Here is a 17,421-nt window from a genome sequence, read left to right as displayed (position 1 = left end):
TCCACATATCTCAAGGAATCAACGCCATCTTCACCATTGCATGTGCTTTCAAGCTTTTGCAAGTGCAGTATGCACAAAGCAAAGTCTATTTCGCATAATGTGTAACTCCATTACACTACCACCAATGGAAACGAAGATGATCTTGGATGAGTAAAGCACTTGCATGCTTCATTGTTGGAGCCTTGAAATGCCACACTAATTGTTCAGCATCCTCTCACTAGCACTTGCACCAGTACTCTTCCTCTCTCTCTTTATAAGTTCGTGTACTCAAGAGGCAACTCAGTAAATAGGCACATCATGCCTAGTTACCTATGGATGCTTGCAAGAGCAAATGAAATTAATCCAATCCAACATGCACTCCACTCAGCCTCGTTAAACTTCTAGGCAAATTTCCTCGTTGAATATGTGACATTGCATGGGCACGCTGGAAAACCCCGTCGTGTTATCCTTTTTTATAGTGTTAGGGGGTGGGGAGTGTGGTGCGGCAGGGCGGGTGGGCGCTGGGGGCTAGGGGCTGGTTGTCGTGTGGGTGGTGGGTGTGGCCTCTTCTCCAATGCATCTCAGAGCCACACACGTCTTTCAGATTCACCTATTGAAAGAGCTTTGCACTGTTTTCAAAATTATAGACATAAATTTCTTCTTGGAGAACGACATACAGAAGTGACTTGAAAAACAGAGATTGGAGAAATATAGCCACATACTCAGCATGTAACAGTAAAGTACAAAGCAGATTTTAGATCTGCCCCAAAATTGATGAGGTCAAATGTATGGGACAATGGATCAATTGCAATCCATTGTGAACAAGATTTCTATTACTCAAATGATAATGAAGACACTTATAATCCTGCTTGCCTGCCAAGGTTGGAGAAAAGAAAGCAAAAGAATAGTTTTGCACCAAAAAGATACAGTTCGATACTCCAATGTACACCGGCTCACATGTCTTCGCAGTTGCTCTGCATGTCCTCGGACACTTCCATGTTGCGAACTGTCTCAATAAGAAGACTACCAGCGACCGCATGCAGAGCACTAAACCAAAGACAAACTCGTTACAACCAATGCATGCAAAATCTTGACAAGAATAAAGTCTCCTACCTAGAAGGGTCAAATGCCTATTTCACTGTGAATGATCGCTGCAGTCTCAGCTTATTACTACGTGCACAAAGAAATGCTTGAAAATTGCAACACTAACACATGCAAAATTATTCATTCAAAAGAATAGGCCTTACCTTCCTGTATCGAGATCCAAAGCAACAAGGACATGGATCTCTATGCCTTAGCTTTCCTTCCCACTCAACTTGTCCTCGACCGTTGCAAAGATCACATATGTGAACTCCATACCCATTACATTTAGAGCAATATTTCTGACATACAACAAATCTTCACTTCAGAAAATGAATGTTACTGTCAATGTATGTACACATAACGGATAGGTAACACAGCAATATGGAAGACCACTTTGACATTACTACTTGATGAGTAGAACTGAAAGTTTGATGGTAAAGGTACACAGAAATACTTGGTGATGGTCTGAGCTGGTAAATAACATACTTTTAGCAGCAGCTGCCAATGTAGCAACTGCAAATACAAGGGCTATCAAAACACCAAATGGCCCTGCATCAACAAGATGCATTGCAGTTTTAGCCCCTTCATGTTTCCCAATAGCCATACAAATATGCTTCTTCCAAACTAAACACTTATTAAGCGATAGTCAAAACTACCTTGTACCATAGTTGGCCTTGTCCTAAGAGGTCCCCTTACAGTATGCAAGGACCATACACCACTTCGTTGCAAACCATGGGAGGATGATAAAGGCGTGCCTGTTCTCGATCGCCGTCTACTGCTCCGACCCCTGCTCCTGCTCCTTGTCTGCATGTCTAGCAAAATTGAGGTCCAATTATCAAATTTTATGTCACATTTGAGGGTTCAGAAAACTTGGACCACTTACATAGGAGCAAATCCATTATTATAAAAATGTGCCAATATAAGTAGATGTTTGTATGAAGACTACTATTCAATATGAAAATAGCCATCAATCATTCCCTAGCAACAACATGAGCAAAAAGAATTCATGAACTCAGTAAGAATTTGAGTAATTTACCAAAGTGTACTACAACAGTAACCCCAGTAGTAACATCACTAATCATTGTACAGCCACAACTGTGGCAGATACCTCAGTTCATGGTGGTGGTGACCAGCCTACATCAGCTCCTGGCGATCAATCTCCAGCCCTCCTAACCTTTCATTTTCTGTAGGTGGCAGCTTTCCAGACTGTCCACAATATTTGCAGCCATCACCATCAATCAGAGAGCCGCCAGACACTTATTTTTGCTGCTGTCAGCTCACCTACAGCCTGCAGCGGTCCCCTTCACCTCCAGGGGCAGCTGACAGCTGTGTTTTGCAGCCAGCTAGCTATCACTTTCAATCAGAGAGTTGCTAGACACTTGTGTTTGCTGCTGCCAACTCACTGCTCTGACAGCTGTGTTTTGTAGCTGGCTGTTGTCAAATTCATCTTCCAAATCATCTCCAGCCTGCTGCCCACTGTTCGGAACTGCCACTGCATGTTTAGCCCAATCCACTCTACAAATCTCTGTTTGCTTGTGTCTTGGGACCCCTACACAAAATGACACTCTCTCTCGCTCATACTCTCAGCCCCAATCCTAAGACGTGGAAGTTCGAGGTTTTGTGTTCATTTTGCATAGAGTCTTTATTGCATTGAGTATTGTATCTATTCATTCATCTTTGTCTTTGAGTTACCCTAACCCTATTGAGTTCTTTTGTAAATTTGTGCTTTGTCGTACGAGTGTATTTGTATTCCACATTCGAGTATTTCTTTACATAGTATCAGAGCTAGGTGCTCTCTAAAGAAACCTAAGCCCTCGATTGGAAAGCTCGTCATTAGGAATGAGAACTCTCAAAGAAAAGATGATATCAAGCACTTCCTCGCTGCTTTAGTCTCCCAAACTGTCAAGAAGTGAACTCGAGAGAGAGGAAAGAGGAGAGAGAAGACTGCAAAAGAGAGAGATGAAGAAGTGCAAAAGAGAAAGAGAGTGACGAGGAAAGAGAAAGACTAGAATAGGAGAGAGAAAGATAGCAAAGAGAAAGAAACCATTAAAACTAAGAGCAAGGTAATGAGAAGAAGGATAGTAATGTATTAATGTGTCAAAAGATGAGAAAAATTATATGTCCCCTCCTTTTATACCAATGTCAGTGTGACATGGCATTAATACTATTTACACACTAAATCTTTATTCTTCCCAACTTCTTACAATCCATCCCGTCCCAAAGGTTTTTGCCCTAAAAAACAAACTAACAAAGACTGAAAAAGGATGGATAGAACAAAGTACTACTCTGTTTTCAGCTCTACAAATGGAAAAATGAATGAAAGATGAAAAACATACGGATTGAAATGGAAGAATAAGAGTAGGGCTCAGCTATATACATGATCAAGAATGCTTCAAAGGTACTTGGAGCCTTAAAGTCTTCAACTGATGAGCTCAAAATGAAGCAGACAACTTGTTGTATAAGCACACCCTGCTGAATCAAATCTACCATAACTTCTGGTAGAAGTGTCTGAATGAGGCGTGCCACATGTCAAAACGTAGCTCTTGAAGAGTACAATAACCCTATGTAGGTGGCATAATTCTGAAAATTAGGCAGAATAAAAACTGTTCTAAAACAATCTGCTGTCACGTCCCTGTCTGCACCATAACTAGCTCCATAGTTAGTAAGCTTCAGCCACCAATGTGTCCCTTAAGAAAGGAAACTGATCTAATACGCAATCAAGCCTGCTTCCTCAAGTGGTAAACCTCTCCATTTGATCAAATAGTCAATGATGGAACAAGATCGAAGGTTCTTCTCATGCTGACCTATGACAGCCTCTAGGATGTATTGAATAAGACCTCCTTCATCAATAGGTGGCAACTCATCAACTATATCGACAGGATCAACATAGAAAGAGTTGAGCTGACTAACATGGAATGCATTATGAATCTTAGTAGAAGAGGGTAACTCCAATCTATATGCCAAGTCTCCAATGCGCTTCAAGATCTGGTAGGGGCTATAAAATCTGTGAGTAAGCTTGTTACTGGATCCATCTTTCAAAGTAGAATACTGAGACTTGGGCACCTTCAATAAAACCAATTCTCCTTCTTGGAACTCTAAAGGTCGCCTCTTCTCATTTGCATACATCTTCATTTGGTTTTGAGCTTTCCTAAGATTCATCTTGCACTGCTGAAGAAGGGTCTGCATTCTTTCCAAGCCTCTTTCCCATAAGGATTGATTCTTTCATTAAAAATGACTATGGGTAAGAGCGCCTTATAGCCATACATAGCCTCAAAGGACGAAACTCCAATGCTAGCATGATTAAAGTTATTGTAGGTAAACTCAGCCAAGTGTAACCAAGAGTCCCATGAATTCTCGACATCATAACAAAAATGGCAAAGATAAGTCTCTATTACCCTTTCTGTCTATTCATCAGTCTATGGATGATAAGCCGTAGAGAGAGCCAATTTAGTGCCCATGGATGTGAATACCGCTTGCCAAAAGTTACTCATGAACTTTGAATCTCTGTCATGAACAATCACCTACAATAATCCATGTAGTCTAAAAATCTGCTTCATGAACTGACTGGCCACTTGAGAAGCAGTAAACTGGGTCTTGGTTGGAATGAAATGGGTTGCCTTGGAGAGTCTATCCACTGCCACATATATACTATTCCATCCCTTGTTTATAGTAGGCAAGCCAGTAATAAAGTCCATATTAATGTGCGTCCATTTGCCTATAGGGATGGGTAATGGCTGTAACAAACCACCTAGTTTATGGGTGTTGTCCTTGCTGACAAGGTATATACTTCATGATGAAGTCTTTGACTTCTTTCCACAGCTCTTTCCAATAGAAGCTTTTGTTGATCCTATCATAGGTTTTGAAAACTCCAAGGTGTCCAACTAAAGGCAAAGAATTTCTTTGTAAAAGAAAAAATAGAGGGAATGATAATCTTGCCATTTAACACATGAGGTCATTTTGAAGCTGATAATGCAAGTTATCTTCCATGAGACCTTGCTATAATTTCCGAAAAATATAGTTGAGCTCTTAATCCAAAAGATAAACCTCCTGTAGTTCTTCAACCCAATCACTATGTAGCTCAGTCATTGCTGAAACTTTGCAAGCCCACATACGAGAAAGAGAATCAACCACTACATTGTCTTTGCCTCTCATATGAGTGATGTCAAAATCATAATTTTGCAATGTAGCTACCTACCTATACTGCTTAGGAGTCATATTGGATTGAGTGAGAAAATACTTAAGAACCATGTGCTCACTTTGAACTCTGAAGCGGCTACCATACAAATAATGATGCAATTTCTTTATTATATGCAATATAGCCAACATCTCTTGGTCATAAATATTCATAGCCATTTTCTTATCTCTAAGCTTACAGCTTTCAAAGGCAATCACTCCATGCTGTTGTAACAAAATAGCCCCAATGCCTCAGCCACTAGCATCACACTGTATGGTAAACTCCTTCGAAAAATCCAGGCATACTAGAATAGGAGCAGAAGTAAGGAGTTCCTTTAACTAGTTGAAGCTACTATCTGCAAGAGCATTCCAAAAGAAAGTTTCCTTCTTCAACCTATCAATCAAAGGAGCTACAATAGCCGCATAATGCTTGATGAATCGGTAATAAAATGAAGATAGACCAAGAAATCCTCTAAGTGAAATAGTGATAGTAGATATTGGCCAATCTTTAATACACTGCATCTTCTTGGGGTTAGCTTGAATTTCACTGACAATATGTTCCAAGTATTCCACTTCAGTCTGTATGAAAGAGCATTTCTTCTCCTTTGCAAAGAGTCTGTGATGTCTCAATACATCAAAAACCTTCCTCGTGTGTGGTAAATGGTCTTGAAGGGTCTTACTAAAAATCATAATATCATCAAAGAAGATCAAGACAAACTGAAATAGGAAAGGTTGCAAAATCTTGTTCATCAAACTCTAGAAGGTAGCTGGAGCATTTGTAAGCCCAAATGGCATCACTAAGAAATGATAAAGCCCTCAATCAGCAATCCTAAAAGCAATCTTGATTTCATCACCCTCTCACATGCGGATCTGATGATACCCTGACCTCAAGTCAATCTTCGTAAAGAATCTAGCCCCCTTGAACTCATCAAGTAAATCATCAATCCTGGGTATTGGATACATGTTTTTCACTGTGATCTTGTTGAGATTCTTGTAGTCAATACACATCCTGAAAGATCCATCTTTCTTTTTGACTAACAAGACCGGAGATGCATAGGGTAAAGAACTAGGTTCAATGAATCCCATCTCAAGAAGCTCTTTGATTTGCTTGGCTACTTCTTCTCACTCACACTTGGACAATCAGTAAGGTGGCTCATTGATTGGCTTTGAGTTGGGCTCCAAATCAATGGGTTGATATACTACTCTCTAGGGAGACAATGAAGTAGGCACCTCAAACAAGTCCCTCTACTCCTCAAGAAGAGCTTTCAAGGTTGGGTGACTTGCTGAATTTATGGACTGATCTTCAATCTCTTTATTCAAGTGCAAAACAAATATTTGTGAGCGCCTCTTGTACTCCTTTTAGAGTTGTTGAATGGTGATAAGCTGAAAATCTGATCTACTAGAAATTCCTTGTAAATGGATGAGTTGTCCATCAATGATAAACTCCATATACAGCTGTGAGAAATCCATAGTGATTTTGCCTAATGTCATCAACCAATCACAACCAAGTACAATATCTATGGGTCACATTTCCAAGGTAATCAGGTTTACTTTTACTTCATAATTTTCATCTAGCTGTAAAGAAACCTGTGGGCATATTTGGGTGCTTATTTCTTATTCGCCATTGGCCACTTGAACTCTTATGGACTGCTATAAGTCCGTGGGAAGACAATTCAGCTTATCCATAATGCACTTATTCACAAAACTGTGTGTACTACCACTATCTATCAAAATGAACACGGCCTTTCCATGAATGTTACCCTTCATACGGAGTGCATAAGGGCTTTTAGAACCTGTCCAAGCATCCATGGAAATGGAACAACTAGTGGTAGCAAGTGACTCATCATAAGTCCCACATGGGTCAAAAGAAACACTCCCACCTGGATCAAAAGGAAAAGATTCTGCCAGATCATAAAAGTACTCTTGCCCAAATTCTTCCTCAAGATCATCATTTTCAACAGTAGATACAATTGCATTAACCTCATCAATATCTTCTTCAAAATCCTCAAAGACTAGCATACTATAAACCTTGGCTTTTACATTTTTGTATACACACTTTGTGGCATGATCAGGTATATACTTTTTCCCACATTTAAAGCATAAGCCTTTTTCCTTTCTTTCTTTGTAGAGGTCCATAGGAATAAACTTGGGATTCATATTCGCTGAAATAGATTTAGGTTTGCTATCTCCTTGTTTGAAATTAACTCTAGGATTGTTTGCTGTCCTAAAATTGCTTTGAGGTCTTGAAGCATTGAATGGTGGATAAGTTGGCACCCTTAAGTCCCCCACTTGGCGCATAATTGCTGCCATAAACATTGCCAACTTGTGCCTATTTGATTGTCCATAACCAGACTGAAATGAAAACTCTCTTCTATATTTCCTTCCATAGCACTCCGCAAGCTCAATAGCTTTGAAAAAAGTGGAAGGGTTTTCCGCCATAACATCAGCTGATAAGGATGGCTCTAAACCATACATGTATTGTGGAGTTTAGCTTCATCACTGATGCTCTCTATATACATGGTAAAATTAAGAAATTGGTTAGTATACTCCCTTACACTTAGGCCTCTTTACTCTAAATCATACCATCTCCGTGCCAATTTCTCTTTTTCAAGAGCAAAGACAAAGACCTCAGCCATAAGTGTCTTGAAAGCTTCCCAATTCTCTATAAGTATATTTTCCTTTTTAATGTAGCTCCAACAAGTATGCGCAAATCCATCCAAATAAAAGGAAGCAAAATGAATCTTTATATCATCATTTCTAGGGAATATTCACACATGATATTGTTAAGTACACTGATTTCTCCATGCACTTGAGGCTCTTCAGGGCTCTCTTGAGGTATATTATCTAGCACAGAATCTCTGATTTGCTGTGCATACTCATCCTGGGCCTTATTTTTGCCTTTATGCCTTGCCATAATAGTACAGTCCTGCAATACCCCGTGTCAAAAAATTGGCTATAACTTAAGCTAGGAAGCTCCAATTCCCAAACTTTTTTATTCAGATCCAAACCAACGATGCCCTCTTTAAGATGAGCTATAGCACGTCATAACATATTTAGGACAGAAAATTCTACAATTCAATATTTGTGTCTGAACTATCCAGGCCTGCACCCTGTTTCAACCTGTAAATGCCATGTTTCCACCTGTAAGGGTATAATGGTAGTTCCAAATGGCTACCAAACCTTGTAGGAGACTAAATAGGACCTGCGAGCACCCTGTAGTACTTGCACATGTACTTCAGTAATAAAGTTGGTACCTGTAAGGACCTATAAATACCCTGTAGTGTCCTCTAAAGTCCCTGTTTTATCCTATTTTGCTCTTGAAGGTACTTGAGTCTTTGAAGGCACTTCAATCTTCCATTCTCCACTCGTTGTACTTGTATGAGGAATAAAACGACAGGACAAGCTCCCTGTACGACGAGCTCCGAATCATCGAGAAGTGGGTAAAGTTCCCCCCCCCCCCCCCCGAGTTGGTTAGTTGCATCCCTTCAAGATCTTCGATAGTGAGAGAGGGTCACCCCTCTTTTGTCCCACTATCTCCCCCGGCATCCACCTTTTTCCTCGGTGGGTATACCAACATGGCAATAGCATACTACTCTAATCAATCAACATGAAATGCATTTTTGAAATATTCATTCAGCCCCTTCTCATAAAATTCAATAGGATGAAATTTTTAAAAATTTGGATAGGAAGAGAGTCTTACCAATACAATTCAGTGACTCACTAATTGCTACTACTTACCCTTTTACAATATTTCAAGCTTAGGTGAAAGAAATCAGCCAATCAATGAATTAGAATGAGCAATCTGATCAATCAATAGGCTTAATCAATCGGATTAAATGTAATGCTAGAAATTTCAGCTTGAAGCCTCTAATTCACTAATTAGAACCAATATGCATCAAGCAAACATTGCATTATATAAATGGATTAATTCAAGCAATGGTTGGCTGAGATTTTAATGGAAATTATTTAATTCTTTAATCTCTCAATCAAGTGGATTAAGCTCAGCAAATGAATTACACAAAGATTAAGAATTGAGAAAGAGTACCTTTGACATAGTTGATGATGACTTGATTAATCCCCAAAGGCTTGATGAAGCCTCCGGTGGTCCAATGTTGCCAAAATAAGCTTCAAGGCTTGTGTATTTAATGCTTGGGAGCAATCTTAAAGCTTCAAATGCTTAAGATTAAAGCATTAAACCCGTTTTCCCCAAATTTTGGCTCCATGGAAGCTCTTAAGCTTCAATCTTTGACCATTCATGCTTGATCCTTGCAATTTCTTCAAGAATCCTTACTGAAATGATCCCACGAGCTGAAATGATGAAGAATCTTCAAGAAATTGATGAGAGTTGAAAGCTTGGGCTGAAGCTTTCATAGCTGTCATAGACTACATAGTTAGGGTTTACAGGAAGGCTGAAGATTCAAAAATAGAGTACAATCTTTGGAGTTTGATGGAAGATTTCACTTGCCAATAGTCTAATGAAAAACCAAAGGCTGAAGATTCAGCATGAACAGCAGGAAGTAGGCTGGAATCAGCCCAAAAAATGTGTTGCATTTTTCGAGGCTGTTTCTGGCTCCATGGCTGAGCTCTCCTATGGCAAATGGGTTGTCATCAGGAAAATCTTGAAGTAGGGAAGCTATAGCATGTGTTGCTTGGTCAAGAAGAGCAGGGATTTGAGAGTTATGAAGCCACATACAATGGAGGAGAATATAAGTTCTTTTACTTTATCATCTAGTGAAAAAGCAGTCCACTATGAACCTATCCCAAGAGTTGTCCCTACACTCAAGGAAAAGAAAGCATCGTATTTGGATGATGAGAACAAAGTTCACCAACATGTAATCAAGCCACGGCAAAGCCATTGCCGCGATGGGTGAAGCAGCTCTATGATCGCAGTAATCCTATGCCTAGCACAATTGAGGAAAAAGCTGATGGACCAAGAAAGTCACTAAGAATAGAGGAGCAAAGAAAGACTTCTGCTCACATAGTTAATATGGCCTTGAAGGTTGAGATTATGAGAGAAGTAAAGGAGCCAACAGACTTGGAAGAACCACTTGCGGATCCAGCATGAAAAGCAGCTATACAAGCTGAGTATGACAGCATAATGAAGAATCATACTTGGGAGCTAGTAGATCGGCCAGAAAATAGGAAGATTATTGGTACCGAGTGGGTCTCGAAGGTAAAGCATAAGACTGATGGCAACTTAGAAAAGTACAAAGCCAGATTAGTTGCACAAGGTTTTTCACAAGTTGAAGGATTTGATTTTCAAGAATCATTTGCTTTTAATTGCTGGAATAACCACTATTCGCATAGTACTTGCAGTGGCTGCTCATAAGAAGTGGCCAGTTTACCAAATGGATGTCAAATCAACGTTCTTAAATGGTGACCTCAAGGAGAAGGTGTATGTGGCTCAGCCACCGGGGTTTGAAGTCCCCCATTCTGAGAACAAAGTATGTAAGCTAAAGAATGTATTATATGGGCTAAAACAAGCCCCTAGAGCATGGTACCAGCAAATAGATAAATTCTTTCTAGGTTTCAATTTCAAAAGATGTGTCTCAAATGCTAACTTGTATATTTCTAGGGATAGGTGAAAAGTCTGTAGTGATTGTCCTATATGTGGACGACCTTCTTATTACAAGTGACTATGAAGATATGATCCATCAGACTCGAAAGGCTTTAAGCTCTAAGTTTGAAATAACAGACTTGGACTTATTGCACTATTGTTTGGGGATTGAAGTCTGTGGCAAAATTTTCATCTCTCAAAAGAAGTATGCATAGGAGATCTTAAAAGCATTTGGCATGACCGAGTGTAAGGAGATAGTTACACCTCTTGAGGTCAATGTAAAGTTATCCGTTGAGGATACATCAGCACTAGCAAACATTGGGAGGTACAAGAGGTTGGTTGGCAACCTCATCTACTTATATAACACCAGGCCAGATATAAGTTTTGTTGTTGGTGTTTTGAGCAAGTTCTCAAACAAACTACGAGAATGTCATTGGAAAGCTAGGATATGGGTGCTTAGATACTTGAAGGGAACTCTTGACTATGATATCACATATAGTTCCGAAAGTGCTTTTAAGGGGAATTGTGACTGAAATTGAGTAGATGATAGAGATTCCAGGAAATCAGTTTCTGGATATTATTTCTCTTTAGGTTCAGGAATTTTCTCTTGGACCAATGAGTAACAACCAATTGTGGCATTATCTTCTACTGAAGCAGAGTACAAGGCAACTTGCTTTGCTGCATGTAAAGCAGTATGGTTAAGGAGGATCCAATGGCATATGGAAATGCAGGATGAAGATCCAATAGTGCTAAGATGTGACAATCAAAGTTGCGTCGCCATTGCCCAAAATCCAACTTTTCATGCATGCACCAAAAATATTGAGATCCAATATCACTATGTGGGTGACTTGGTCAAGAATGGGATAGTAGAGTTGGTCTACTATCCGACAAAGAAGAATGGAGTAGATATCTTCACCAAAGCTCTTACAAAGCTTCTTCAAATTCATCTTTAAAGACTCAACATTGGGCCGAGAATGTAGTTCACCTGCGGGTGGACATTGAGGGGGAAGTGTCAGATATGCCCAATGCCCCACCCTCGTAAGGTGCCACCAATGATCCATGGTGCTCTAAATTGTAAGGCCCCCATTACGAGGAGAAGCCATGTGTAAGCACGGACATTGGTTTTATCTTGACTTGCATGTCAGATGAGGTCTATGTGACTGAATGGCAAAAAGTGACCATTGTGGATCTAGCCTTTAGGTTAGATAGAGTAGTTATACAAGTAGTAACTTAAAGCATAATACATCGAGTTGTGGGATGTGGGAATTATCAAGGGCCCATATTGTGGGGTTCGGGGGTTATGGAAGCAATCCTTGGCTAGGGGGTCTCAAGGGAGCCAATGGCTCCCTTGACGGGGGTTCGAGGGCAGCAACCCCGGCCCAATGGTAAAGGAAATGTTCCTTGGCTGAGTAGGAAAGGTTCATAATATAGTCGGACTTGCCGACCAGACTACCTTCCCAAGCTATAAAAGAAAGACCCCTTTAAAGCCGTCATCAATCCAACTTTTACCTAGTCAGAGTTCTTCCAACTACCCTAGCTCTTCACCTATCATCTGTTTAGATCGCCATCTAAGTTTCACAATGGAAGCGCACGGTAGATAAAGCCATCTTTGTACCAGTTCGTTTGAAATTAAAGCAGTCTCTATTCTTCTCATATTTGTTGTGTGTTCTCTACTCCTTGCTTAGATTCTGTCCGCTGTGCCGTGTAATTTCTACAGATGACACCAATACAGATATGCAAAAGGAATTAGCAACAGCAATAAGAGATTAGGCGATGGCAATGGCAGATTTCCTTTAAGCTGGTGATGACCTCTAATGTGTATAGGCCGCAAGACGATGACCGTTGGCTAGAAGGAATGATCAAGGATGGGATGGGACATTTACCACATTTGTCCTACTATTCAAAAACAATGCCTTTTGTTTTTGAAAGACGGATCACATTTTGTTCCGTCATATTCAAATTCTATTAATCCATCTTAGCATGGACCACCATAAAAACAATATTATAATTGTTTTTACTACTTTTTGGGGCGTTTTAAGGAGACTAAATCAAGCATTTATGCGTGTAAATTTTACATCAATGCATGCCTTATTTATAGTGGTTCAAGACCCCCTCTCAAGCCCAAAAAGATCCCAAGATGGAGAGAGGACACTTGTCCACCCTCTTTTTACCAAGACGATCCCACCCCAAAGAAACAAAGGCATTGGGCCAAGGGTGTGTCAATGGCTGACTAAGCACCTATGTCAATGGCTGACTAAGCACCTACCATTATCACAAACGCAATGGAAATCTTCCCTTGAGTAGCCCAATTCGATGGGTCTTAGATTTTTGTTTTTCTTTTCTTTTAAGGCAATATATAAACAGCTACTTAAAGATTATCCCCCATAAAGAACCATTGTGTAGCAAGGATGTCCATGTAGAGGTCCATAAAGAACCATTGTGTAGCAAGGATGTCCATGTAGAGGTGTAGCAGAGGTGCATGATGAGGTGGACGAGGTAATGATAAGGAAATGATGAGGGTCAGCTGGCATGGAACTGCCACAATGAGACTGCCAATGGTAATTGTTATGAATGTGGTGGATCCAATTCAACCACTCTTTGACAAGGTAAAAGGGAGTATGCTTACACAATGCAAGTATGATAATTAAGATGCAAACAAATAGCGATACAAACATGTAGGAACAAGTGGGAATGATGCTAGATGAACTGTAGTGTATAGATTCAGCTCGATGGCTCATGTTTTCAGTCAAGAAGACTTGTATAAAATGGAACTGGTCAAAGGAGGGTACAGATATACAACCACTTAGACTGTAGGAGATCATCAACAAACATGAACTGCATATAATAGAGTTGAGCAGTCTTTATTCACATTCCATTTTCTGCTTGTTAGTGATTGGCCTAATCACTAAGAAGCTTCTTAGTGGTACACTCATAGAACCACTTAAATTGTAGAAGATCCCTATCACACATGAACTGAATATAATCAAATTGGGCAAGTTCAGCTTCTTAGTGATTGACCTAATCAACTCAATTATTCTCAGAATCTGTCATGGTGGGCCACAACACAAGACAGAATGCAGTGATCTGGATGATATAGGGTTGAAATACCTGTACACTTCACAGCATGGGAATCATGTGTGCACCAAGCTGGAGGGAAATCTTCAAAAATTTTGTCAATGTCGTGTGAAAGCCTGTGTACACTGTTGCCTTGGCTTGTTTGAACATCAGGGTAGCTGATTGATGTCTTCTCATGAGAGGTTTCTCTAGGAAAGGCTAATTCTATTGGTAGATCAGACGAAAAATTCGATGATCTTTCCTTGAATGCACTCTCATTCAACAACCCTCTTTGTGAGCCTTCAGGTGCAAAAATTAGCTCCCATCTGTTCAGTTTCGTAATAAATTTTTTTAATCAGCACCAGAACTATAAGACATGCAGATATATTTGAAGGAGAGTCGTGACAGGACTCGCATACCATCAACAAATTGATGCATCCAGCATTCTCAAAATTTTCACATGGCTATAATGCAGAGTGAGTTAATGTGACAACCCTATACACAACACATTCAGATTCACGATATCAAACCTGATGGTGTTAACGGATTACAATTTGATCGCAGTGACATAAGACAGCATGCAATTTAAAACAATATCAAATACCTGGTAGATTCTGTTCGCAGGCTGCTGTGGCAAAGCATGGCTTTCAAGAGTAGGAAGATCTGATTGATTGACTATATCTGTAGTCGCGGACCTGTGTGAAAATTCATACGACATGTTCAAGTTCTTTCACCCTGAAACGAATACAACATGGAAATCGATAGCGAGCCTAGAAGCTATGTTACCTGGCTGGGCGTGGTACGTTATTGCAAGATGAAGCGTTACGCTGGTGGAAGCACAGGAAGGACCAGGCTAGGTCTAATGCTCTCGACTCCAACGATCGACTTTATTCTGTTTCCTGGTTCTTTCTCCCTCTTTCTTCTTCTTCTGGTTCTTTCTGCCTCTTTCTTCTTCCTCTTCTTGTGTCGAAGAAGAGATGGCCACGTGGATGGTAACTGTCCTCAAGAACTTTCCGTGCAAGGAGTGTACCCTGCCTCTCGCCTCGTGACTTTTGCGAGCTTTTTAACCGTCAAAGTGGGCCCGTGGCCGGCCCAACACCCCTCCAGTCTAAAAGGGCCTTTATGGTTTTGGAGCCCGAACATGTGGAGCAGGTTTCTATGGCAAGTCTCTCCATTTCTCACATTGAGCATATGTATACTATTTATAATCTATAACTAGCACGCTAGGTTGCAAAGCTGTCACAAAGTTGCAAGTGAAGTTGCCGTGCTATCATACAAGTCTCTTTTCTTTCTCTGTTTTTTATTTTTTTCTCTCCTCTCTCTCTCTCTCTCTCTCTCTCTCTCTCTCTCTCTCACAATTCCCTATGTCTAATTTTTTCTCTCTTTGCCTTTTATTTTAGTTTATCTCTCTCTCTCTCCCTTTTTCTTTTCCCCCCTCTTTCCTCTCTTTTCCTTTTCTCTCCCTTTTCTTTTTTTCTCTCTCTCTTTTTTATTTTCTATCTCTTTTAAATTTTATATTTCCTCTCTCTATTATTCTCTCTCTGTGTACATATTCTCTCTTTCTTCTTCTTTTCTCTCTCTCTCCCCCTTCTGTCTATCTCCTCTTTTTTCTTCTCTTATAAATTTTATATTTCCTCTCTCTATAATTCTCTCCTTGTTTCCTCTCTCTCTCTCTCTCTCTCTCTCTCTCTCTCTCTTAAAGCATGTAAATTTTATCTTTCCCCTATCTATAATTCTCTCTCTTTATGTTCATATTCTCTCTTCTCTCTCTCTCTTTTCTTCTCCTCTTCTCTCTTCTCTTTTTTCCTTTTTTTCCTCTCTCTCTTTTAAATTTTATATTTCCTCTCTCTCTTCCCTCCCCTCTCTTTCCTTTTCTTCTCTCCTCCTCTTTTTTCCTTTTCTTCTTCTTGTTCTCTTTCTCTCTAAATTCTTTTCTTTTCTTTCTTTTAAATTTTATCTTTCCTCTCTCTATAATTTTCTCTCTGTATTCAAATTCTCTCTCTCTTTTTCTTCTCTCCCTACTTTTCTTCTTTTTCTTCTCTCTCTCTCTCTCTCTCTCTCTCTCTCTCTCTCTCTCTCTCTCTCTCTCTCTCTCAAAAACTATATTTAAAATATTTAATTTTAAAAAGACTATTATCTTTCCTCATTTCCCCTCCCCCCTCTCTGTCCCTCTTTTTTTTGCTTCTCTCTATTTCTTCTCTCCCCACTTTTCTTCTCTCTCTCCCTTTTTTAATTCTTCTTTCTCTCTCCCCCCTTTGCTTCTCCCCTCTCCCCTTTTTTCTCCCCCCTCTCTCTCTCTCAAAGTGTGTAAAACTATGTCAAAAAACTTTAAATTAAAATAAATTTTTAAAATATTTAATTGAAAATAAAATAAAATGTTAAAAATATATTTCAATATATTTAATTAAAAGAGGAGAAAAAAGAGTGAGAAAAAAGAGAAAAGTTTAAATTAAAAAGTATAATCTAACTAAGAGAGAGAGAGAGAGAAACTTTTGATTTAATTAAAAAAGGGGGAGAGAGAGAGAGAGAGAGAGAGAGAGAGAGAGAGAGAGAGAGAGAGAGAGACCAACCCCTACAAGTGAGAGAGGGGGGAGATTTAATTAAAAAGGGGAGGGGGAAGAGAAAGGGAGAGATTACACATGAGAGAGGAGGGATTTTAATTTAAAAATGGAGGTTTGGAAAGAGGGGGGGGAGGGGGGCTTTGAGAAGCCTTCTAGAGGTTCGAGGCCTCCTGAACCGACAACCAAAATAATATAGTAGTAAGATTCTTCTATAATCTATAATATCTCTTACATAGCAAGCACTAAATAAATTCCAAGCCTTTTTATATATTTGTTATTATTCTTTATTTGTTTTCTCTAGTTTTTAATGGATTCATCTCTATCTCTCTCTTCACTTGCATGTGCACTTCGCCACCTAGGCGACATTCCTTTAGTGGAATGTCTAAGATAGATGTGTCTTTATTGCACACATACATGCACACACACACGCGCACTCTCTCTCTCTCTCTCTCTCTCTCTCTCTCTCTCTCTCTCTCTCTAAGTTTAGACGCATACAATAGCTAGTGGGGTAGCAGTAACAAGTGCCGACCGCCACCGGCAAAAGCAGGTGTGGGCATAGTTTAACAAGTGGGCATTGGGCAATAGTGAGTGCATGCAAAGTGGAGAAAAACGGGTAGGTGCCAAGAAATAATCCAACAAAGGTAGCAGTGAGAGAAGGCAGTATCTAGCAGAACCGACAAAGCCAAGTGGATTGAGCTAGTGAAGTTGGATGACACTCAAGTGGGCATGGGGGTATTGGGCTGTAGAGTCAATTCAAGTATTAAGCATCTATATCTTCAATTAATACCTTAAGGATCTTTAAAAACTGAGATTTTTACTAAAGAGGAGTACTTATGTTTATATGAGTTTAAGGCCACCTTAGATACAAAATACGATACAAGTTGAACAAGCCTATATGAATATATAGCTTTGATTTTGTGTATATATACACCTTTGATTGTATGAAGCTCTCTCTCTTTGTATGAGAGATATATAGATTGGTGTTTTAGTGTCCCTTTGATTATCTAAGTGTGT

The 17,421-nt window shown here is 39.7% G+C and overlaps 1 protein-coding gene across 2 annotated transcripts; it reads right to left on the bottom strand.

Moving 5' to 3' along the window:
• Positions 1-875: 875 nt before the first annotated feature.
• On the bottom strand, positions 876-14,866 carry LOC148023459 (uncharacterized). 2 transcript variants are annotated; one of them, XR_015693650.1, is made up of 7 exons: positions 14,633-14,866; positions 14,451-14,541; positions 13,901-14,172; positions 1,719-1,874; positions 1,549-1,611; positions 1,227-1,361; positions 876-1,026 (listed from the first exon to the last, which is right to left on the bottom strand). XR_015693650.1 is itself a non-coding variant. In XM_087696427.1 (7 exons), exons 2-7 carry the CDS (start codon positions 14,486-14,488, stop codon positions 1,003-1,005), a joined length of 720 nt encoding a protein of 239 aa, XP_087552553.1. In that variant the 5' UTR covers positions 14,489-14,541; positions 14,633-14,864; the 3' UTR covers positions 876-1,002. The 2 variants fall into 2 exon arrangements, 1 of the variants encoding a protein (XP_087552553.1); XM_087696427.1 differs by having other exon boundaries at positions 1,517-1,611; positions 14,633-14,864.
• Between the last annotated feature and the right edge of the window lie 2,555 nt (positions 14,867-17,421).

Source organism: Lygodium microphyllum, chromosome 16 (assembly GCF_053477565.2).
Source record: "Lygodium microphyllum isolate KBCC chromosome 16, Lygodium_microphyllum_v1.1.10, whole genome shotgun sequence".
NCBI classification, from domain to species: Eukaryota; Viridiplantae; Streptophyta; class Polypodiopsida; order Schizaeales; family Lygodiaceae; genus Lygodium; species Lygodium microphyllum.
The sequence above is the reverse complement of the archived record's forward strand: the minus strand, read 5'-3'. Positions and strand labels throughout refer to the sequence as shown.